The sequence below is a fragment of the Podarcis raffonei genome, chromosome 13 (genome assembly GCF_027172205.1).
Source record: "Podarcis raffonei isolate rPodRaf1 chromosome 13, rPodRaf1.pri, whole genome shotgun sequence".
NCBI lineage: Eukaryota > Metazoa > Chordata > Lepidosauria > Squamata > Lacertidae > Podarcis > Podarcis raffonei.
Window position 1 is genome coordinate 49033832 of NC_070614.1, and position 22538 is coordinate 49056369.

The following is a 22538-nucleotide window of genomic DNA, read 5'->3' on the forward strand; positions in this document are numbered from 1 at the left end:
TGGGGCACCTCTCGCTCCACCTTTAAACCATATAAAGTGGGGGGACGCATATAAAACGGGACACCCAAGAGCCGTATTTTGCCACCCCCTTATCTTCCCCGTGAACCCTGCATCAAGCACAAAAGAGCCATTTTCTTTTAAACACCTTTGGGGGCAAAGGGCACACCACCAAATCAGATAAAACGATAAGGGCAGCAGTACTTCATATAAGCTGCTCCTGCAGTCAGAGCACATATCGGATTTAAACTGGTTTGCAACTAGTTTTGGCGCTTGGGGGTCCACAACCCTGCCCAGCAAGGAAGAGCTGAAGCGTTTTTGAATGAGAAACCTACGCAGGTGCCTTGCCCTACATACAGGGCCTACTCAACCTGTTTGGGTACTTTGGAACTCCCTGCCTCTTGAAATCTTCCGGCGCCTGCTGATGCTTAGGAAGTTGAAGGAATTGTAACCCGTTTTAGTATTTTAACTTTTGTATGTTTTAAAGTAGGGTTGTGATTTTTTTCCTCAATTTGTCTTATTCTTTTGTAAACTGCTTCAAGGTTTTTTCACAACCAAGTAGAGTATAAATTTAGGAAATAAAATAAAATAAGCCAGCATTGTGTAGAAAATATTTTCATGACAACTGTTGGGTGTTCTGCTTGGTAAGACCGGAGCGGCTCAGGGATGCTTGGGGCCTCCAGCTGATGTGCATCCTGTTGGCCCTGGTTCCTGATAGACTGCCTCTGAACATGGAGATTCTACTTAGCTGCGACAGTTAACAGCCATCAGCAGGGCTATCTTCAACTGGTTTTAATTGCTGTTTAAAGCCATCTAAGTTAAGACGTCACGACAGAAGATGGCAGCTAATTCTAAAACGGTTGTATCGCTTTCAAAACCAAGTATCAAAAGCGAGTTCCTTGCTTCATCACAGACAGCAGCTCCAAATACACATTTGAATGACTTTATTGAAATTTCACAGACCAAAAGCAACACATGGAACAATGGCAGGTGTTAAGAGTGGACCTTTCCTGGACCTACACCCGCAGCAAGGTTGGAGCCCCTCCAGGCCTCTGAACAGTCTCTGATTCTACTCTGAGTGGAAAGAGGATTTCTTGTGTCTCAGGGCTGGCAGCAAGAAGAACTTGGTTAAGGGGAATGGACTTGACTCCTTTCATAGTCCAATGGTGTAGGAACGTCCTGTGGGGTTGTGGATGACGGAGCACATGGGAGAGACTACGGCCCACTCGTACCACACTTTCTTCGAATTGCTGCAACGCCAGAAGGCCACGCGAATGCGCTCACCTGCCTGCACGTTCATGGGTTGCTAGGGAGTGGGGGTGGAAAGAAGAGCATTAATAGCTGAGGGCCTGTTCACAAACCAGGATAACACCACCCTAATACAGTGTTGTATCAGGAACCTTTGTCCACAAGTCCTTTTCCCTCAGCGGTCTGCTAAAGACTTTTCTTCCCTTCTCTTGTTTGGTTGTAAGTCACTTTGGGTTGCCTTGGGCAAGAGAGAGGTTTACAGACTCTCTCGAGGCAAGTCTTTAAAAATGTAGTATAAACACAAACAACTGGGAAACACTGGCCTGCGAGCGCTCCAATTGGAGAACAGCCTTTACCAAAGGTGTCATGGGCTTTGAAGACACTCAGGACGAAAGGGAGAAACGTGTTAAGAGGAAGGCACATTTGGCAAACCCTCACCATAATCAGTTCCCACCTGGAAACCTATGTCCCCATTGTGGAAGGACGTGCGGATCCAGAATTGGCCTCCACAGTCACTGTTAAAACTGTTTTCATGGAAAACAATCTTACTCGGCTACGAGTAATCGCCAAAGAAGAAGAAAGCACCTAATAATTTGAGAAATAATAATTTCCCTGCTGGAGGCAGTCTATTAGGGCAAACGGGGCATTGCTCCATCAAGCTCAGCCTGTGCTCAGACAGTTCTCACTTGCCTATTCTCGATGAAAGCCTTGTGCTCTCAGCCCTAATCCTAAAGCATTAGGAATGTGTGGGCTAGCTGGGAGCATCTTGTTTTGTTATTCCCCGCCCCCAAATAGGTTTTCTTATAGATGTGAAAACCAATTCAGAAGAACCACCCAGTCCTACTACCACCAACAGAAAAAAAGTAAAAAAGAGATCAAAAGCAAAGAAAAGGTGTGTAAGAGGGCAGAGAAGGAGAGAAAGTGGGGGAAGAAGTGGCAAATACAGAGATGAGGAGACAGAAACCGTGTTGCCTTAAATAGCATTTGATTATCCTGGCGCACATTGTTGTGTTTTTCCCCACTGAATGTAAAGTGCACAAAACGCCCACACCTTCTACAGCTGTTCTTATCACCTTGGAGGTTCCCCTGGTGCAAAGTCTTACCGCCCAGCGGTAACAAGGGATGCCTTCCTCTCTTACAAGGGAGCGTTCAAGGAAGCACTTACCTTGAGAGGGAAGAAGATAGGGAACCACGAAAACATGCCAGGTGAGTGAGTCTCAGGCCGAATACCTAGGCGGAGGAAACAATGAAAAAGGCATGTTCTGCAGCATCAAGGAACATCAAAGCAAGACCGCTCACTCCACACCTTCAACCTCTGAGGGGGCACACCTGGTGGCTCCCCACCACCTGAGCTTCTGTTGGCCTTTGCTAGGAACCCAATCTTGAGGCCCTTCTACGTGTGCCGCCTCCATGAGAGGTCTGAAGGGTGGCAACACGAGAATGAGCCTTTTCTGCAGTGGCTTCCTGTTTGTGTGATGCTCTTCCCAAGGAAGTTTGGGCTGGCACTTTCATTATACACCTTTAAGTGCCGGGCAAAAATGTTCCTTTTCAACCAGGCCTTTGGCTGGCTGACATCCACCGCCCTTTGAAATTTGTTGTGGAAGGGGGATTGTTGAGTTGCTTTTGCTCTTATTTTATTATGTATTTTGTGTTTTTTTATATTGTAATTTTATCCCTATATCTACAGATATAGAGCAGTATACAAATTTAATAATCAATGTAATATTAATTATTGCCTTTCGGGAGTCTCTTAAAAAAACCTGTTATTCAGACAGGCCTTTGCAACACAAATTTCTTTTTACCTACCAGTGGCTACTGACGTTTTAAATTGCTTTTGTTGCAGTTTTGTATGCTGCACATCGCCCTGTCGTACTTTCCATGGGCATGCAGTTTAAAAGTATTTAAATGAAATAAATAACCCCCCCTTATCTCCCCTCAACTTACTGAGAGTGATGTCTCCATACAGAGTGGTCTCAAAGTAGCCCGCGAAACCATGAAGCACTGTGTTTACATCCACAGGGAACTCCAGTGTCTGGTAGCGGTTGTTGTCTTTGACTCTGTCTACAAGAAGGAAGAGGGTGTGGTCAGCCAAGGCCACTCCCCCTCGAAGGACGGCCCACCTTGCTCTCTTAAGGGCACAAGCTGATCGCACACCACTTACCTGGTCTGTGCCAACCCAGGTCCTGTGGCAGTTCAGTTTTTAAAGGTGTGACTAGCAGTTCCCGCCACAGTGTGTGGCTAGTCCAAGCCCCACCCTCCTCAGCAGGGAACGTATGGTTCGCTCCTCTGCTACCTGGGTTCTCCTACCTGGGTTAGGGTGCTTGAAGGAGAAGCATGCCTGCGGGGGTGCCAACTGGTGGAAGTTGTGAAGCCGGACAACGTAAGGCATTTCAAACTGAGCCTGGGGACGTGAAAGACAGGAACAGAACAAAACACTGTTGGAACACCGTTCTAAAATTCACCTTGCATACATAGGCGCCGAATGCTTGTCGTACTTGACAGAGTCATGTTAAAAGGCTTGCAATTATTTCCTCCTATTATTTGGGAGGATGGGGAGTGAGACAGTTGTACAAAAACTGTGTTAGGCTTTCTTCAAAAGAATACTGTCTTCCTTCGTCTGCTGGGTTTGTGGAACTTGAACTGACAAGTTCAAAACAGCTCAGTTCATGTCACTAACCTCTCCTGTCCCTACGGACCATGTCATTCCCCGTGCTCTCAACACTGATTCTTTTACAAATGCATTAACAACAAGTGTCTAGTCCTTACTGTAACAAGCTTTTCGCCTCTGATTACATTTAGGCTAGAAGCCAATCCTTATGGGGAAACGTTGAGAGAGCTGGGTGTGTTTAGCCTGCAAAAGAAGAGTCTGAGATGATATGAGAGCCATCTTGTAGCAACTGGAAAATTAGCACATTTATTATGCCCTAAAAGCCGTCAGTAACAAACACTGCCGCCAGGTGTTGTTGAACCACAAGTCCCATCATCCCTGGTTTAAAAACCAGGGTTTGGGCTGATGGGAGCTGGGAGTTCAATACTGACATAGGCTTTTCCAGATAAGAGTCCATTTCACGAAAGCTTATGGCCGTAACATACGTTCCCATCTTCCAGGTGCTACAAGACTCTGTTGTCTTAGCTGAATTTAGCTGTCTGGTCTCATATCCTTCCAAATACATTTGTGTGTGTGTGTGTGGTATTGAAACAATAAAGGGGTATTTCTTTTTAACCTTGACCCAATGTTTTCATGCATTACTGGTGGTTAGGAAAAGTGCCATTTTCTGCCTGTGTTGTTCACAGAGATCACAGAATCCTGCTTTTTCTCCATGCAACAGTTTTTATTTTATGCATGCAGCAGCTGCAGAACTGCAGATCACGGGGCACGGAGAAAGTCTCACCTCGGGATCGCGGTCTTTCTCGCGACAGACGCGCACTTCGTTGTAGAGCTTCGAGGACGAGATTGGGCCCAGGAAGGAGGTGTAGTCGCCCGGGATGCTCACCCCTCCTTCTGCGTATGGGGAGAAGGGAAAAGGCATCAGGTGCTTCGAATTGGCTGGTAGCCCCAACCCACTTAGCAGCTAGATGCTCAAAGCAGTGCTCCCTCCCTACTCAAAACACCCCCCCCCAAATTATACTCTCCCAGTCTGCGGGCTGCCCTCCACTGTGCCCCACTCACCTTTCAGGCAGTGCTCTGCCCCATCCAGGCACTCTGGGGACAGCTCGTTGTCAGCAAAGGACCCCAGCAACTCCGACACCATGAGGTCAGCCTTCTCAGGGGCTTCCCACTCCCGCATGTCGCAGGAGACCACCGTCACCTGGGAACCCCATTCCTCGTACTGCCAGCTCTCCAGCCTGCAGGAAGGAAAGGCAGAGGTCAAAGGGCATCAAACTAGCAAAGTTTCACCCTCAGCTGCTGTTGCCCACAGGTAGGTCCAGCTTGTGGGCTTCCCAGAAGAGACATCTGGTTGGCCACTGTGAGAATATGATGCTGGACTAGATGGGCCCAATTCACCTGGGCTCTTCTTATGAGGCTCCTTAAAGGTAAAGGGACCCCTAACCATTAGATCCAGTCGTGACCGACTCTGGGGTTGTGGCGCTCATCTCACTTTATTTGCCGAGGGAGCCGACGTACAGCTTCCGGGTCATGCGGCCAGCATGACTAAGCTGCTTCTGGCGAACCAGAGCAGCACATGGAAACGCAGTTTACCTTCCCGCCAGAGTGGTACCTATTTATCTACTTGCACTTTTGACATGCTTTCGAACTGCTAGGCTGGCAAGAGCAGGGACCGAACAACGGGCGCTCACCCCATTGTGGGGATTCGAACCACCAACCTTCTGATCGGCAAGCCGTAGGCTCTGTGGTTTAACCCAAAGCGCCCCCCGTGTCCCTTGAGGCTTCTTAGGAGGGTCATAAAACACCTTGGTGTGCAGAGCAGGTTATCCCGACATTTCAATCCCACAACGACATCAGGGAGACTCAAGGCATGGACATGTGGACCATTCAACCCCACTCAAAGGGAGGCTGGAATGAGTAACCGTTCCCAGCCTTTTGTTGCGGCGACACCACAGCTCCACCGTCCCCCTTATCGCCACAACACAAAGCAAGGGGTTTTATAATCTGTGCGTAAGAATATAGGGGAAGCCCTGCTGAATCAAGTCACAGGCCCGTCTGGTCCAGTATTATCCTCTCACAGAGGCCAACAAGACACCTTGGAGAAGCCTGCAAACTGGAGCATAACAGCACTGCAGTTTTATTATTATTATTTATTAAATTTTGTTTTACACTTTAGAATATACATTTAAACAACCTTAAGATATCAATGACTTCCCTTCTCCTCCTTCCATGCATATTTTATATAAACTAAACCGTTCAGTATTCCATTATTACATCCATCAAAACTTATTTACACTGTTGAATTTATCTCAATGCTGTCCATGTTTTCAAGTGTACACAATTTCCCCCCAATATATTCAAAAAACATTTTCCAATCTTTAAGAAGAACAAATGTTCTTCTTGTTCTCTTATTCTATAAGTTAGATCTGCAAGCTGCACATATTCCATCAATTTTACGTTACCATTCTTCTTTGGTTGGGACATCGCTCGCTTTCCATTTTTGGGCTAAGAGAACACGGGCCACTGTAGTGGCATACATAAATTACCTTTTTTTGACACCTGGGAATTTCCATCTGAATTATGCCCAACAAAAAGGACTCTGGTTTTTTTTTGAAAAGTGCTTTAAAACATTTTTTCCCCAATTCATTATAAATTATTTCCCAATACTCTTTTACCCTTTTACACGTCCACCACATATGAAAGAACATATCCTCGGCCTCATTGCAATGAGCACTGCAGTTTCTAGTAACTGGTAATCCCAGCAGTGGAAGGAGAGCCTTACTATAAGGGTTAGTAGCCATCAATAGCCTAATCCTCCGTGAATTTCTCTAATCCTCTTTGAAAGCCATTCAAGTTAACCGCCACGTTCGCACAAGGCTGAGAAGGAGAGTCACAGGAAAAGCAAACTTTTGCTGTTTCCCAGTAATACATCTCTACAGTGATGGGGGAGCCTTTGGTGTTGCTGAACTACAACTGCGACCAGGCATACACACTAGGGCTCATGGGAGTTGTAGTCCAGCAACAGTCAGAGGACCTCAGGTTCCCCAAACTTGACTAGGACAATGCCATTTCCCTGGGGACACTGTGAACTGAACTCCACACTTGACTCACAGGAAAAAACAAGGGTGTCATCAGGTCTCCCACCTGCAGCTTATATGGGGAGTACGACAGGGTTGGGTGAGGCCTCTAAGAAGGAACAAAGCCTTTTCACACCTCATGCCGCAATGAGGTAATAGTATTATTGCTGTTATATTTAGTAACGGGGAGTGCAAATGTGCCTGTAATTATATTTCAGCAGCCTGCTAAAATCTATTAATTAGGAACCTGCCCAAAGAATACGAACCAATGTACAAGGTATCTGCCTAGAAGCTTCCATTTTAAACTAACATGTAATGCAAAGGGAAGGGGGACAGAGAGGAAACCCAAGCCCTCCCTAGTTCAGAAGGCATTTTCTCTTCCCCAGTTAAGGAACAACAACAAAGAAGGGGGGTGCCAGAGAGCAAAATTTGCACTATCTGTTAATCTGCAGACAGCAAAACATTCTAGATTGCAGTTTCCTGCATTATCTCCCATCTCGGTTCCTGTTTTGGGGCATTTGCCTGAGGCAATAAGATGCAATGACCTGCGGGGGACTTACTGATGCAATCTTATACCTTCAAGTTATCGTTACCACCAACTATTGTAAAAAAAATAAAAAATCTTTCAATTTGTTAGTTTGTCCAGGATGAAGAGCAGAGCCCCAGTCCTGTAAACCTTCACAAATCCTGCAGTTTTCCGGTTTCCTTTTCCTCACAGCCAGTACGGGGGCCTGTGTGGGTTTCACCTGCTCTCCTCACAGAAGAGAGGGCACAAAATGTTTCTTTTCAATTTCCACCCGGGGGGGAAACAGCTAAAGTACTTACGTCACCACAGCATTGGGGTTTTTCTCCACAGCGTAAATCTTGATGTGTCTGTCGGCCTGTCGCGCAGCGCGGAGGGAAGCATTCACAAGGGGGCCCCGTCCTGCTCCTAGCACCATCACCACCCTGAGCAGTTGGGGAAGGAGAGAAGGGAAAAAGGAGGAAGATGCTGTAAAGGTAAAGGGACCCCTGACCATTAGGTCCAGTCGTGGCCGACTCTGGGGTTGTGGCGCTCATCTCGCTTTATTGGCCAAGGGAGCTGGCGTACAGCTTCCAGGTCATGTGGCCAGCATGACTAGGCCGCTTCTGGTGAACCAGAGCAGCGCACGGAAACACCGTTTACCTTCCCACCGGAGTGGTACCTATTTATCTACTTGCACTTTGACATGCTTTCGAACTGCTAGGTTGGCAGGAGCAGGGACTGAGCAACAGGAGCTCACCCCGTCATGGGGATTCGAACCGCCGACCTTCTGATTGGCAAGTCCTAGGCTCTGTGGAGGGGTGCTAAAATAACAGGCAACTAAGAAGCTTATTCTCCAGATGGGGGCAAGATGGCTAACCAGCTGGAAAGAGCCGTTGACGCAGACCCCAAAAGCACAATAAACTCAAGGCCCACCTACGTCTTGTGAGGGAAGGCCATTATCCGTGCTCCATTTCTGAAGGAGGTACACCAATTCCCGCTAGGCCACGTTCAAACACAAGTTGGGCTACTTCATTTTAACGAACATAGTTGGATTTTTGACCTTTACTCCTCAGGAGCGGTCCTGCAGGGTTCAATGGTGTTCGCTCCCAATTTAAGTGTGCGCAGGAAACAGGCCTAGCGCTCCCGAACACAGTTTTCTCAGCAAGAGAAGAGTTAAAAGTGAAGGAGTGCCAATTTCTCTTAAAAACGAGAAACCCTGCTTCCGAACTGTTCATTCCTCTTTATTTATTTTTAATGTGCTACAAGAAACTGCTGGAGCCTGTGCTCAGGGCAAGACAGAGACAAAAAAGGAGAAAGCTTCATCAAACGGTGTGTTTCTCTGGGTGCACCCTCTGGTAGTTTTGATGTCAAGCTTTCTTGGAAGAGCCGGCAGTAAATTTGTTGTTCCTGCGGGTGGGGGGCGGCTTGAAAGACACTGTGCAGATTAGAGGATCTGGGAGTTCAAGCCGAGTAAGAAGAAACAGGGAGAGGGCCCTTTTCAATTTATAATCCACTTATATGAAAGGAAAATGGGGCAGGTGGTGCTGAACAAGAGTTTCATCCCCACTGAGGTGGCACCACAAGCTGAACAGAACTGAAATGGTATATTACCAAAGCTTCCCTGACTGCTCATCTACTACTGACCCTGCTGAAAACTTTTCTACTCCATCAGGCAGTTGGAAATACGTCCTTCCACAATGGTTAACCGATGTTTGTTTTTAACCTTTTAATATGTTTTTATTGTACGGTTATACGTTTTTATTGCTTAAAACATGTTTTTTATATGTTTTGTATTGCTTAAAATTCTTAGTTTTAGATTTTGATTTATGTGGAAATTGTTTCCCATTTAGTTGTGTATTTTTTTGATGTGATTTATTTATTGTTTACGGCTTTTGTAATTATGAAAATTTTGTTATGCTGTAAAGCCGCCTTGAGCGTTGTTTTTTTAACTGTGGAAAGGCGGCATACAAATAAAAATGATGATTTTATTTATTGCTGTAAACAGCTTTGATGTGTGTGTGCGTGTGTGCGTGTGTGTATATGTACATATATGTATATATATGGACATACTGATATAGAAATGTTTTTTATAAACAAATATAATGTGGCAATAAATGGCTGGCTAAAAAGTGCCAACGGGTGCCTCCCACATCCTCGCATTTCCCAGCATCCTCTGCAAAGGCGGTCAAATGAGGCCAACCCGGCTCAACGTTGGGATTCTTACTCACTGAACGTTAGTTTCTTTCTCCTCATCAGGCACACGGTCTAGGAGGCACTTGTATATCGCCTGATGGGAGGGAGAATAATGGGTTGGAGTGCGTCTGTAAAAGTCAGTTCCTCTCCCCGCCATCGAGAACTAGCTGATCATGTTCCCACTCCAATCTCCCCTTCACAAAACACGTTCCTTATGAGGCCTCCTCTCTCTAGACCAAATGTGGTGTCCTCCGGGCACTGCTGGACTACAACTCCCATCACCCCTGACTATTTGCCACCAGCTGGGGTTGATGGGAGTTGTAGTCCAACAACACCGGGAAGGCCCATTAGCAACCCTTCCCTCTAGTTTCCCCTCCTTCCCACAACATGTTGGTCCTACAGTGCTCCAACCAGCTTCCGTGTTCCACCCAAGCACAAATATTTGGCCTGTGCTCCTCCCCACATACCCCTCCCCTGCGCCAACCCCCCCTTTCCCTCCCCACTACTTGCCCCTCTCTCTCATAGCTCTAACCTCCCTCTCAGCAAGCCCCACACCTTTTCTCCACCACACACCAACCTGTTGGTACTGGGAGTACTTGATAGGGTCCTTCTCAAACACCTCATAGGTCTGGGATTCCAGGTTGTCCATCAGGGGCTGTGCGGGGGAAAAGCACAAGGAGAAAGGCTTTGCACCCAGTGTGGGCCACACAGCAAACAAAGGGGCCGGGGGTTTGTTAAGGAGCAGGACTTCCAGCACTGCGGGCAAGGACATGGGCGGATGGAAAAGACACACCAAAGTAACACACTACAGAGGTCAAATGGGAAGATCGCAGACTCATAGAGCTGCAAGGGACCCCGAGGGAATTCTAGTCCAACCCTTGCAATGCAGGAATCTTAACTAAGGCATCACCATCATAATTTATTAGCATCCTAAAGCATCCAGAGATAGATCAGACTATTTTAGTCCAACAACAACCTAGTGGGTGACAATCCTGGCTGCAGTGGAAGTCAGATGAGGAAGAAGAGGCGAGTGCAAAAGGCGGCGTTGGCAGGGGGCAGCCCGACAGGGAGGGCCCCTCTGCTCCTTTGCCTCTACAGGCTGGGGGACGGGAGGCAGCCTCACCTGCTCCCTGTCATGTCCCCACCGCCAGATCGATTTGGGAAAGGCGCTGAGGAGGCGCTCAGCAAACTGTATCCAAGCAAGTTACGCCAAAGCAAAATATGTGCAGACTTCCTCAGTGTGGGTTTTGCACCAGGGTGGTGGAATTCAGCCAAAACACACAGCAGTCCTCTTTGCCTCGCACATCCAAGGTGGTCAGTTTTCAGAGGTGCACACCGAAGGCTGAGAGGGAGCAACTCACGTATTCAGAGCTGGAGAGGACCTTGAAGCCAGGAGACTCACCTGCAGCGGGGACTGGAGATAGTCTTCATAGCCCTTTGCAAAGAGCTCGTAGGCAGAAGGAGGAGGGCGGTTCTGGCTCAGGTACTCCAGGTACTGCAGGTAGGAGCAGAACTCCTTTTCCGGATGGTGGTGGGAGCCTGTGATGATGAACTGCACCTCAAGCTGGGGGAAGGGAGTGGAAGGGCCAAGTTTATTTCTTTACATCCAGCCTTTCCCCAAGGAGCTCAAAGTGGCGTACAGGGTTCTCTGCCTCCCTCCTTAAACCTCACAACAACCCTGCGACGTAGGTCAGGCTGACAGACTGTGACAGACCCAAGGTCACCCAGCAAGCTTCATGGCAGAGTGGAGATTTGAACCCTGGTCTCCCGCATCTTAGTCCAACAGTCTAACCCCTACACCGTCCCGGCTCACACTAAAATACCCGCTCATCCACCCTGGTGACCCATCGCTCTGCAAATTATTGTTAGCGTTAATTGTGTACATGACGCTTTGGGGAACCTTCCCGGCCTGGCAGGCCAGTTCCTCACCTCCCCTTTGCAAAGCCTGCCTATCGATCATTTGATAGTTGACTGACACCTGTCAAAGTCCCGGGCACAGCACTTCGCAAATGCCTGGCAACCACCGGACTCTTGGGAAGTGTCATACAATAGGCTTTGCAGGCTCTGCAAATCACTCAAGCTCAGCTTTTACCAGCCCCGCATCTGACATTACGTCTAACGTGGAGCAGGGAGACCTGGATTAGGCCCACATGCTGGATGATCACACCCCAGATCTAAAAACAGACCCAGAGAAACGGGGGAAGGAGAGGGATGGAGACAGGAACAAGCAGGCAAATAATATAAGATTATTTCAATCACAGGTTATTTTGGCTTAGCTAGATCTCCCAGATGCCTGCTTCAGCCTCACAGACGGCAAGTCCCTCAGGAGTTACCTGCCAGGCACCTGTTCTAGTCATACATCTTTTCACACGTAGAGCTAACATTTTCTCTTCAGGGGGATTTAATTTAGCAAAATCACGTGGGGCCGTAGCTCAGAATTCTCTACTGCTAATTCTGCCCCCCCTTTTATTCCTTGCATGCCCTCGCAAAAAGGAAGGCTCTCTCCCAAAATGGCTTTGTTGCAGAAAATGGCGCCCTAGAGAGGATGGCGTCGTGCTCTTTCCAACAGCCAGAGTTGTTCTGGGAAAGGTAGAGAAGAATTTAGACAGGTAACCCTTCACACAGGCGATAAACTCAGGGTTCCAGTGATGCAAAGAAGCAGGTAAGAACGTGAGAAGAGGCTGCTGGATCTGGCCAATGGCCCATCCAGCCCAGCATCCTGTTCTCGAGGAAGAAAAGGGGGAAGCTGACCTTCAGCAGGCGGAAGACCAGGCGCTGATGCATCTTGGAGAGGACAGGGAAGCCTTTCTTATTGGTCAGGAAGATGCTGGTGGGCAGTATGGCCGCTTTGATTGGCTCCCCCAGCCAGCGGTCAATGACGTGATTGGACGGCAGGTCGGGGCCCACCTCCAGCGCTGAGGAGAAGGCACAAAAAGGCGTCAAAGGAAGAGAAGAGGTGCCAGTCTCTGCACCTTGAGGGTGCCATGGGGTGCAAGCCTCCCTCCCCCAGCCTCTGGGGGTGCCCCCCCCGTCTCGTCACTCACCCACGGCAACACGCTTGTTGTAGTCACACAGCGTCCGGAAATTGTGCCACCTGGAGAAACAAGAAACTCAAGTGGCCCCATGGGAAGGCTGGCATCTCCTGTCTCTTCCTCTGACCTGCATTGTCCTCTTCCCCTCCCTTCCTTCCTCTCTTTCTCCCCCAGGACTTGCTTACGCAACTAGCGGAGCGACTGATGTGTTCAGGAGGTGAGTCAGAAGACTCAGGTGCTGAGTCTTGGGAGAGGCGAGCCAAAAGGGCAGCCACACTTTGCCACAAATGGCCACACAAATTGAAACAGCTGGTATTGAAGGACTGAAACCTTTTTTTTAAAAAAAGAACACAGTATCTAGTTCTTCAGCAGCGTAACAAGAGTTCCAAGAATGAATCTGGATTCCGCCCCTGCTTTTAAAGAGAGACAATAACCTCTAGCAAGGTCAAGAGCTCTCGGTTCACTTCTTGCCCAGTTTGGGATAAATGAATATGGGGTTATGGAAACCATCTCACTTCTGCCTTAAGTTCTGGGCTGTATCCAGGTGAAAAAGGACCTCTTTGCAATTGTTTGTATACACGTTGATTTAGGTATGTGATTGTCCCAACTGTTTTCATAAATGAAATTATGTATTTATTGCCAAGTCATTTCAAGAGGTTTCATAAGAAGAGATTAATTGTTTTTTTAAAAAAATAAAAATAAATTTGTATACCGCCCTTCATCCACAGATCTCAGGGCGGTTAAAATGAAAATAAAACAAACAAAACCTCAGCTTTAAAAGTGTGACTTGCACTCTGTTCTTATTCAGTAGCAAACTGGCTCTGCCTTCCCAGTTTCCACCCAGGTTCCTGCTGCCAGCCAATTCCTCACTCACCACTGCCAGGTCTTCTCCTCGCCTGCAGACTCGTCCTCTATCTCCTGCACTGCCTCGTTCTCGATAATGTCGTCCCGCAAGTCCTCAGGGGCCAGCAGCGGGACCCGCATCCAGAACTAAATTTGGGGGAGGGGGAAAGGGAGGGAGGGAAATGATCATATGCATGAGGCAGGAAGGAAAGCGTTGGTCGGTCCTTATCTTCAACACTGGCCTGAGCATATTGACAAAATCAGAGAATCGTAGGGATGGAATGAACCCCCAGGGATCATCTAGCCCAACCCACCCCCGGCAATGCAGGAATCACAGAGAAAGAATCCCTGGTGGATGTTCACCCAACCTCTGCATAAAAACCTCTGTCACCTTCTGATGAAAGATAAATTCTGATGAAAGGTAAATTAGGGTTTTCGTTTTGGAAACTGACTTTTAGAAGACACCTGAAGGCAGCCCTATATAGGGAAAATTTCAGTGTTTGATGTTTTATTGCGTTTTTAATGTTTTGTTGGAAGGCAGCCAGAATGGTTGGGACAACCTAGCCAGATAGGCGGCATAGAAATGTTGTTGTTGTTGTTGTTGTAGTAGTAGTAGTAGTAGTAGTATTGTGTTTCATTGCATTGCTTTGAATGGCATTTATTTTTTCATTTGTACCAACAAACAAGTGGCATGTCAGAGGGATGCAGGTGAGGTTTTTGCAGGTGTCCTGTGGATCTAATGGCAGGGGGCGAAGTATTTGATGCCCTTACCATGGAAGTGTGATGCCCAGTATTGATGTGGTTACACAGAACGCGGGCCAAGTTGGGGTTGTCTGCCTGCTTCAGAGGCAGCAGGAACGCTGGGAGTCCCAAGTACGCCCCAAAATTCAGCTCCTGTAACATGGCCTGCGGAGGACAGAGAAAGCATAGAATAGCATGTAAAATTATTGCCAAAATCAAACTTGAAAAGATATACTGTACAGCAAAACTGGAGGAAGGTTTAGAATGGCTGGTGTTTCCTTTTTGAAAGGGCAATGCAATAAAAGAAAGGAAACCTCATTTTCCCTCCACAAGAACTCCAAGCGATACAAGGAAACAAGCAAACAAGAGGTTCAGGGCAAAACAAAAGGAGCAATTATTGGAAATGGCCAGCAGCTAAGATGGCGCCCTCCAGATTTTGTTGGACTACAACTCCCATCATCTCTGACCATTGGCCACACCACACATGCTGGGTATGATGATAGTTGAAGTCCAACAGCATCTTAGAACAGGGATGCACAACCTGCGGCCCTCCAGATGTTTCTGGACTGCAACTCCCATTATCCCTCATCACTGGCTATGCTGGCTGGGGCTGATGGGAGTTGTAGTCCAGAAACATCTGGAACGTAGAGCAGGTTGTGTACCCCTGGTCTAGAGTGTACCATATTGGCTACTCCTGGCTTAGTGGCTCAGGGCCTGATTTGCATGTAGAAGGCTAGAGATTCAATCCTCAGAATCTCTAGCTAAAAGAATATCAGGTAGCAGGTCTGGAAAGAGACCTTGGAGAGTTTCCACCAATCAGAGTGGCCGATGCTGGGCTAGAACGACCAAAGCTCTGTCCCTTTATGCAATGCACATTTAATTTATGGAATTCAGTGCCACAGATGTCATGACAGCAATTGGGATTATATTATTAATTCAATTTATATGCCACCCTTTATCAAATGATGCCAGGGTGGCGTACAATATTATAAACACATTACAGAACATCAATGACAAAAACATAATAAAAACATAGTAAAAAGCATTCCAATGTACAGCCTAATAATAAAATAATCATCAGAATAACAGTCTTCTATCCCACAATTTTACAGGCCATAGATTATTTAATAGCCATAGGCCTGAATAAAGAGGAATGTTTTTGCCTGGCGCCTAAAGACATGTAACGATGGCGCCAGGCGAGCCTCTCTGGAGAGAGCGTTCCACAATTGGGGAACCACCACAGAAAAGGCCCGTTCTCTTGCTGCCACCCTCTGAACCTCTCTGGGAGGGTGGGGACATAGCGAAGGGCCTCAGGTGACAAGTGCAGGGTCGGGTCGGTTTGTATGGGGAGAGGCGGTCCTTAAGCTATTGACCAGTTACAAGTACCTGGTCAAAAAAAGGAAGCTCATACTAATTTATATGTCAGAGGATATTAGTTTAGGGTAGTTAGGACCAGGGGTTCCCATGCAAGATACCTCCAATTTCCACATGCCAGGAAAACACAGAACATCATCTGTTGAAATGTTTATTCAGCACAATAAATTGAATTTACACATATTTTAATAGACAAATCAACACCCCCTGCTTATGATCTGGCTGGTCACTTCTGAAATGGTGGCCAAGACAGAGTTTTGAGTCTAACATGGCAAGGTAGTTTTTAAAGTCTTGGTGGACAGTTTCTCCATTTCCCAAACAGCACACACAAACCTTTGTAGTGTTACGAAAAAGGAGCAATGCAGAAGCGGGGGGTTCCAAGGGTGGAACTGTAACAACAGGGGAGTGTTATGTGTATAACAACTGTTTGTTTTCTTCTCTGGATCACGCTTTGCTTGCCGCAACACGCATTGATTCTTTTGGGGGAGGATGTTACGAAAAAGGAGCAATGCAGAAGCGAGCTCCAGGTGGCTGGAATGCCAAACAGGATATGAATGTTATGGGACTGTACCGTGGGAACAAGGGACAGTCTATTCTGTGCACTGAGCACCGGATGTTAGCTCAGAGTGTCACATGACCCTGTACTGGAAGTACATGGGTGGAGTTTTTTCTCTCTCTGCAGTTGGTGATGAGAGAGTACAGACACAATTCTCTGTACTGCTGGAAAGAAAGGAATAAAAGCATGTAGATACATTTCTGTCTGTCTCTTTCCCCTCCCTGGGAATGGGAGGGGTGAAATGGTGTGTTCTTCTTCACGTTGGGAAGGATTGCCGATAAAGACCTGCCTTGTCTTGCCGGGAGTCGCAGACAGGGAGGTCAACAAGGATTCAAGCCGGGCACCTGGGGGTTGGCCAATTCCTCTGATTTTTACTGGCTTGAATTCAACATGTAGACCATCTTAGAAACACCTCCCAACCCTTTGTTGCCAAGTTCACTCACCGCCTCAGAATTCCTGCGAACCTTTTCCACATTGGAGTCTGCCCGGATCCATGGGGACAGTTTGCCCACAATCAGGGTGTTCCAGTCTGCAAGGAAGCAGGATGTCAAGGAGAATGTGACCATTCATTTGGGGAGAGACAGACAGCTTGTTCAGAGCCAATAGCCACAATGAGAATGCAGCTTGCCCTTTAAAACCAAATGAAATATTTTTTTCATAAAAAAAACTTGTACTACTCATGGGCCACACGGTAACAAGTACTCAGTGACTGCCTACTAAGGAACTATCTTCCATCCCCAAACTTTTATCCAAATCCAGACCTTCCAGCTTTTGTAGTGGAAAACATTTGTCTGAACTGGCAATCACTGGTCAATAATAATAATAATAATAATAATTTATTATTTATACCCCGCCCATCTGGCTGAGTTTCCCCAGCCACTCTGGGCGGCTCCCAATCAGTGTTAAAACCAGTACAGCGTTACATATTAAAAACTTCCCTGAACAGGGCTGCCTTAAGATGTCTTCTGAATGTCAGGTAATTATTTATCTCTTTGACATCTGATGGGAGGGCGTTCCACAGGGCGGGCGCCACTACCGAGAAGGCCCTCTGTCTGGTTCCCTGTAGCCTCACTTCTCGCAATGAGGGAACCGCCAGAAGGCCCTTGGCGCTGGATCTCAGTGTCCGGGCTGAACGATGGGGGTGGAGACGCTCCTTCAGGTATACAGGACCGAGGCCGTTTAGGGCTTTAAAGGTCAGCACCAACACTTTGAATCGTGCTCGGAAACGTACTGGGAGCCAATGCAGATCTCTCAGAACCGGTGTTATGTGGTCCCGGCGGCCACTCCCAGTCACCAGTCTAGCTGCCGCATTCTGGATTAATTGCAGTTTCCGGGTCACCTTCAAAGGTAGCCCCACGTAGAGCGCGTTGCAGTAGTCCAAGCGTGAGATAACTAGAGCATGCACCACTCTGGCGAGACAGTTCGCGGGCAGGTAGGGTCTTAGCCTGCGTACCAGGTGGAGCTGGTAGACAGCTGCCCTGGACACAGAGTTAACCTGCGCCTCCATGGACAGCTGTGAGTCCAAAATGACTCCCAGGCTGCGCACCTGGTCCTTCAGGGGCACAGTTACCCCATTCAAGACCAGGGAATCCCCCACACCAACCCGCTCCCTGTCCCCCAAAAACAGTACTTCTGTCTTGTCAGGATTCAACCTCAATCTGTTAGCCGCCATCCATCCTCCAACCGCGTCCAGGCACTCACACAGGTCAAGGATATAGAGATGGGCATACAGTCATACCTTGGTTCCCGAACGCCTTGCAAGTTGAATGTTTTGGCTCCCGAACGCCACAAACCCGGAAGTGAGTTCTTTGGAACCTGAATGTCCGACGGGGCTTCCGTGCCTTCCGATTGGTTGCAGGAGCTTCCTGCAGCCAATCAGAAGCCGCACTTTGGTTTCCGAACGTTTTAGAAGTCAAATGGACTTCCGAAACAGATTCCGTTTGACTTCCAAGTTATGACTGTACTTCAATTGCTGTTTGTTTTTTATCATGATTTTGTCCCTTTCTTTTAAACTTTGTTTCTCGTAAACTGCAAAGAGGTAAAGTAAGTGAGATATATACAGAGAGAGAGAGTTAAATAAAAAATAAAAAAACCAAAGGGCCTTCCCTACACCAAGCCCTTGAGAATATCACTATATTTTGACAAGTAAATAAATCAGTTACTTCCCATCCAGTCTTTAACGGACAGAGAAAGCAACGGCAGCAATCTGGGTTCCCAAGTTCTCACCTCTCCCCGAGAGCAAGAGGTCAGAGCGTGTTTGGGGTCCCGGTCGGTTTTTAGCTGGCTCCTGGAAAAACTCCCTCTTGTAGCGAGGGTGGAAAATGGGCATGCAAAGGAAATCAAACCTATAGGGTGAGGAGAGAGGAAATTGAGATGTTAAGATCCTGGTACCGCGAGTTAAAATGAGAACACTGCATCCCACCGGCAGCTGAGATGTGTTTGGTTGGGATGCAGAAAAGAACCTTCTCTGTGGACGTGTCTTGAGTTTGACAAGGGAGTCACATCTTAACAAACAGACCCCACATTTTCTATACATTTAAAACAGTATCATGCCACAGTTTGCAAAGGGTGCTGAGAATTGTCAGGAGTTCCCTATTCCCCTCAAAGAGGTACAATTCTCTGAGTGCTTTAATAAATCAATCCTTTTTCCCAGGGACCTCTGGAGGAAGCTATGTCTGTTTGAACTCGCATGATACAGCTTTAAAGTATAGTGCAGATCCACTCGTTCTGTTGGCCTTCAATTGTTGTGCAAGACCATTTACTTCCCACTTGGCCAACCAGGCAATTAAATTTAACCTCCCTGATAATGTTAGTTCACGTGCTACCTACTGCCTCTCTAATCACTGATTATTTCATGGGATTTTTGTTGTTGTTTTAACCTGCCAATCAGAACATAAGCATCTTCAGCATCTCTACTAATTGAAAGATGGAATAGCAAATGCTTTTTAAAAAAAAGATAAGCTGCCTGTAGTTTTTCTAAGTTTATTAATTAATGGATTAAAATGATTAACTAGTGGATTAAAATTTTAATACGGTTGTACAGCTTATACCAACGTCCCGTCCCCATTTCTTTTCTTTTTGGGGATGATGTTATCTTTATAGTGGTGATAATCAACACTGTCTCCAGTGAATTGTTGAGTTTTTTTTCTAATAGAATCCCTTGAGACAGAATTGAAGCTTGAGCAAGAACTGGGGGAAACTCTCACTTGTTGGAAAAGTTAATTTCTTTTCTCCTCCAAGGCCATCAATATGCCACTAACAATGGTCACATTAATAGCCAGGTTTCACCCATGGCTCTGCAGGTTCGTGACCGCAGGAATTTGACTGAGAAGAAATCTTACAATATACAGTTCAAAGACCTACAAAATATATACGGCGAAGGATGTAACTACCGTATTTTTCGCACCATAGGGCGCACCGGACCATAGGGCGCACCCAGTTTTTAGGGGGGGGAAATCAAGAAAAAAAAATCCCCCCCCGCCCCCAAAGAGCAGCGTACAGGCTGCGCACAACCTCTCCCTGCCGGAGGGGTTGCACGCGGCTATGGCACAAGCCAAGGCAGCGAGCAGGATGGATCCCGCTTGCTGTTTTGGCTTCCCCTTTAGCCCCGTGCAGCCTCTCCTTGCCAGGAGAGGCTGCGTGGGGCTAAAGAATCCATAGCCCCGTGCAGCCTCTCCTTGCCGGAGGGGTTGCGCCCAGCTATGGAGCAAGCCAAGGCAGCCAGCGGGATGGATCCCTCTCGCTGTTTTGGCTTCCCCTTTAGCCCCGTGCAGCCTCTCCTTGCCGGAGGGGTTGCGCGCAAGCTATGGAGCAAGCCAAGGCAGGGGGCGGGATGGATCCCGCTCACTGTTTTGGCTTCCCCTTTAGCCCCGTGCAGCCTCTCCTTGCCAGGAGAGGCTGCGTGGGGCTAAAGAATCCATAGCCCCGTGCAGCCTCTCCTTGCCGGAGGGGTTGAGCGCAGCTATGGAGCAAGCCAAGGCAGCCAGTGGGATGGATCCCGCTCGCTGTTCTGGCTTTCCCTTTAGCCCCGTGCAGCCTCTCCTTGCCGGGAGACGCTGCGCAGGGCTTTTCTGGCTTTACTGGGAGGTGGGGGGATTCACCCACCTCCCGCAAAACCGGCAGAAGCCGCGCAACTCCTTTAAAGAGATCGCGGCTTCTCCTGGCTTTTCTGGGAGGTGGGAGAAGGGACTGATGCGACCAGTCAGTCCCTCTCCCTCCTGTGGAAAAGCCCGCAAGAGCGCACGGAGCTTGTGTGCAGCTCTTGGGGGCTTTTCCCGCCTGCCTCCCCCCTGCATTCGCTCCATAGGACGCACACACATTTTCCCTTGCTTTTTAGGAGGGGAAAAGTGCGCCCTATGGTGCGAAAAATACGGTACAAAGCTAGAACGTAGTGTCTAAACCCAGCAGCTCACCCAGATGATATCAAAGTTCATGGCTGGCTAGGTGGTTGCAAGCTACTTCCCAAACAAGGCTGAGGGTGCGGAAACTCACAGTTTAAGTGTTTCCGCAATGAATCATAGAGTTGGAAGGACCCTAAGGGTCATCCGGTCCAACTGCACTGCAAGAATCCTGCCCACAGCCATCCCTGGGTGGGCTCAAACAGCCAGACTGACCCATTGTGCCACCTGCTTCACTCATCAGTGAGCTTAGTGGCAGAAATCAAGCAGAGTTGCCACCACACCCTAGGGCAGCGGTTCTCAACCTGTGGATCCCCAGATGTTGCTGGACTACAACTCCCATCATCCCAGAGCTCTGGCCTTGCTAGCTAGGGGTGATGGGAGTTGCAGTTCAACATCTGGGGACCCACAGGTTGAGAAAGGCTGCCCTAGGAGAAGGTTCCTCTACGTCAGAGCTGGGGAGGCGGTGGCCCTCCAGATGCTGTTATAGACTCTAGTGTCAGCCCCAGCCATGGCGGCCAAACCCTTAACTGGGTTACAAAAGTTGTAGGCCAGCAAGATCTGGAATGCCAAAGGTTCCACTGTCCTGATCTATGAAGCGGACGCATTGATCCCCATCAATCTTATCTGTTCAAAAGTGGGACAGTCTCCCTCGGGTGGTAGTGGACTTTCCTTCACTGGAGGTTTATAAGCAGAGGCTGGATGGCCATCTGTCATGGATGCTTTAGCTGAGATCCCTGTGTTGCAGGGGGTTGGACTAGATGACTCTTGGAGGGCCCCTTCCAACTCTACCATTCTACGATCTTCAATGCTAGGAGAGTCTCTGCCTGCTGGGAAGCTGTTGGAAGCCACACAGAGGCAGCACCTTTGCATTCTCTGAGGTCAAGGGTCAGGTGGCATGACCTCCCCTGGGGTCAGAGGTCACCCCGGGATTCTGAGTAAATGGGAAGGCATAAAAAAAGCAAACCCAACCCAACCAGCCCTCAGCCCAGGATGGTCCCAGGTGACCCGCAGGTAGAGGTCAGGGGTCACCATGGCACGCTTAAGGGAGGGGTCAAGGGTCAGCAGGACCACGTGGTCCCTCTCACCCCTGCCTGGCGACCGCTCCCAGGGTGCCCGCCACTTCCGGGACGCAGCTCAAGTCCCTCCCGCAGGAGACGCGCGCCGCCGCTGCCGCCGCCCCCGGCCCCACCGCGGACGCCGCTGCCGCCGCCATCGCCGCCGCTGCGCTCGCCGCCATCGCCCGCCACACAAGGAGCCGGGAGCCCGGCAGCCGCGCCCACTTCGTCACCCTGGCCAATCAGCGGACGCCCTCGGAGAGGGGTGGGAAATAATAAAAGGTCCAGCCAATCGCAGGAGGCCTTTCCCGGGCAGGAATGAGAGGAGGAGCCAATTAGGCTCCAAGCCGGGGGCGGGGAAATAGCATTCTAGCTCAATGAGGCGTCGGGGGAAAGAAATCGGTTTCCCATCATGCTCTTGGGTGGGGAGGCGCTTGAGGTCTTTTATATTCCACTGATGTTAAGATCAGCATGCCTTGCTCTCCGCTCGTCTGAGGACTGCAGTTCCCGTCATGCATTGCGGCACAGGTTTTCAGTTGTTAGACGAGCTCGCCCTGTGTAGCGTGCTCTATAGGGATGGTGCCGTGAAGCTCACAGAGCGTCCAAGGGCCAGTGGCGCAATGGATAACGCGTCTGACTACGGATCAGAAGATTCTAGGTTCGACTCCTGGCTGGCTCGGAAAGGGCGTAATTTTGCCCCACCACCCAAAAAAAGACACCAGTTTAGAATTAGAAAATTTTAACTAGGTAATATTATTGCCATTTAGGCATTGGCGTTATTTTACATCTAGCCTCCGCCTCATACTGCAGGGGGAATCCGCATAAAAATAAGCCTGCCCAAACGTGGCAGAAATATTTGCCCACAAATTATAAATATTTTCATATGAACCCGTTAGAGTTGAGCAATAT

At 48.4% G+C, this 22538-nt stretch overlaps 1 protein-coding gene and 1 non-coding gene across 3 annotated transcripts; one reads left to right on the top strand and one right to left on the bottom strand.

Moving 5' to 3' along the window:
- Positions 1-926: 926 nt before the first annotated feature.
- On the bottom strand, positions 927-21769 carry PRMT5 (protein arginine methyltransferase 5). Of its 2 annotated transcripts, none has more exons than XM_053363869.1 (17): positions 21660-21769; positions 18401-18519; positions 16618-16703; positions 14275-14409; positions 13535-13650; positions 12673-12722; positions 12380-12543; positions 11031-11192; positions 10206-10283; positions 9664-9722; positions 7756-7878; positions 4916-5091; positions 4638-4747; positions 3553-3646; positions 3190-3306; positions 2411-2475; positions 927-1303 (listed from the first exon to the last, which is right to left on the bottom strand). In XM_053363869.1, the coding sequence occupies exons 2-17, from the start codon at positions 18501-18503 to the stop codon at positions 1151-1153; spliced, it is 1791 nt and encodes a 596-aa protein (XP_053219844.1). In that variant the 5' UTR covers positions 18504-18519; positions 21660-21769; the 3' UTR covers positions 927-1150. The 2 variants fall into 2 exon arrangements, with proteins under 2 accessions (XP_053219844.1, XP_053219843.1); XM_053363868.1 differs by having other exon boundaries at positions 3190-3300; positions 21660-21757.
- Positions 21770-22235: 466 nt separating this feature from the next.
- On the top strand, positions 22236-22308 carry TRNAR-ACG (transfer RNA arginine (anticodon ACG)). The gene has a single exon. It is a non-coding gene; the product is annotated as a tRNA-Arg (tRNA).
- Positions 22309-22538: the final 230 nt, after the last annotated feature.

Excerpts from the sequence above, each read along its gene's own strand:
- PRMT5 (XM_053363869.1), bottom strand. The coding sequence starts at position 18,503 with ATGCCCATTTTCCACCCTCGCTACAAGAGGGAGTTTTTCCAGGAGCCA. Across the intron at positions 12,544-12,672 it reads CAACAAGCGTGTTGCCGTGG|CGCTGGAGGTGGGCCCCGAC; the intron begins GTGAGTGACGAG and ends CCTTCTCCTCAG. Across the intron at positions 3,307-3,552 it reads CTTCAAGCACCCTAACCCAG|ACAGAGTCAAAGACAACAAC; the intron begins GTAGGAGAACCC and ends TCCTTCTTGTAG.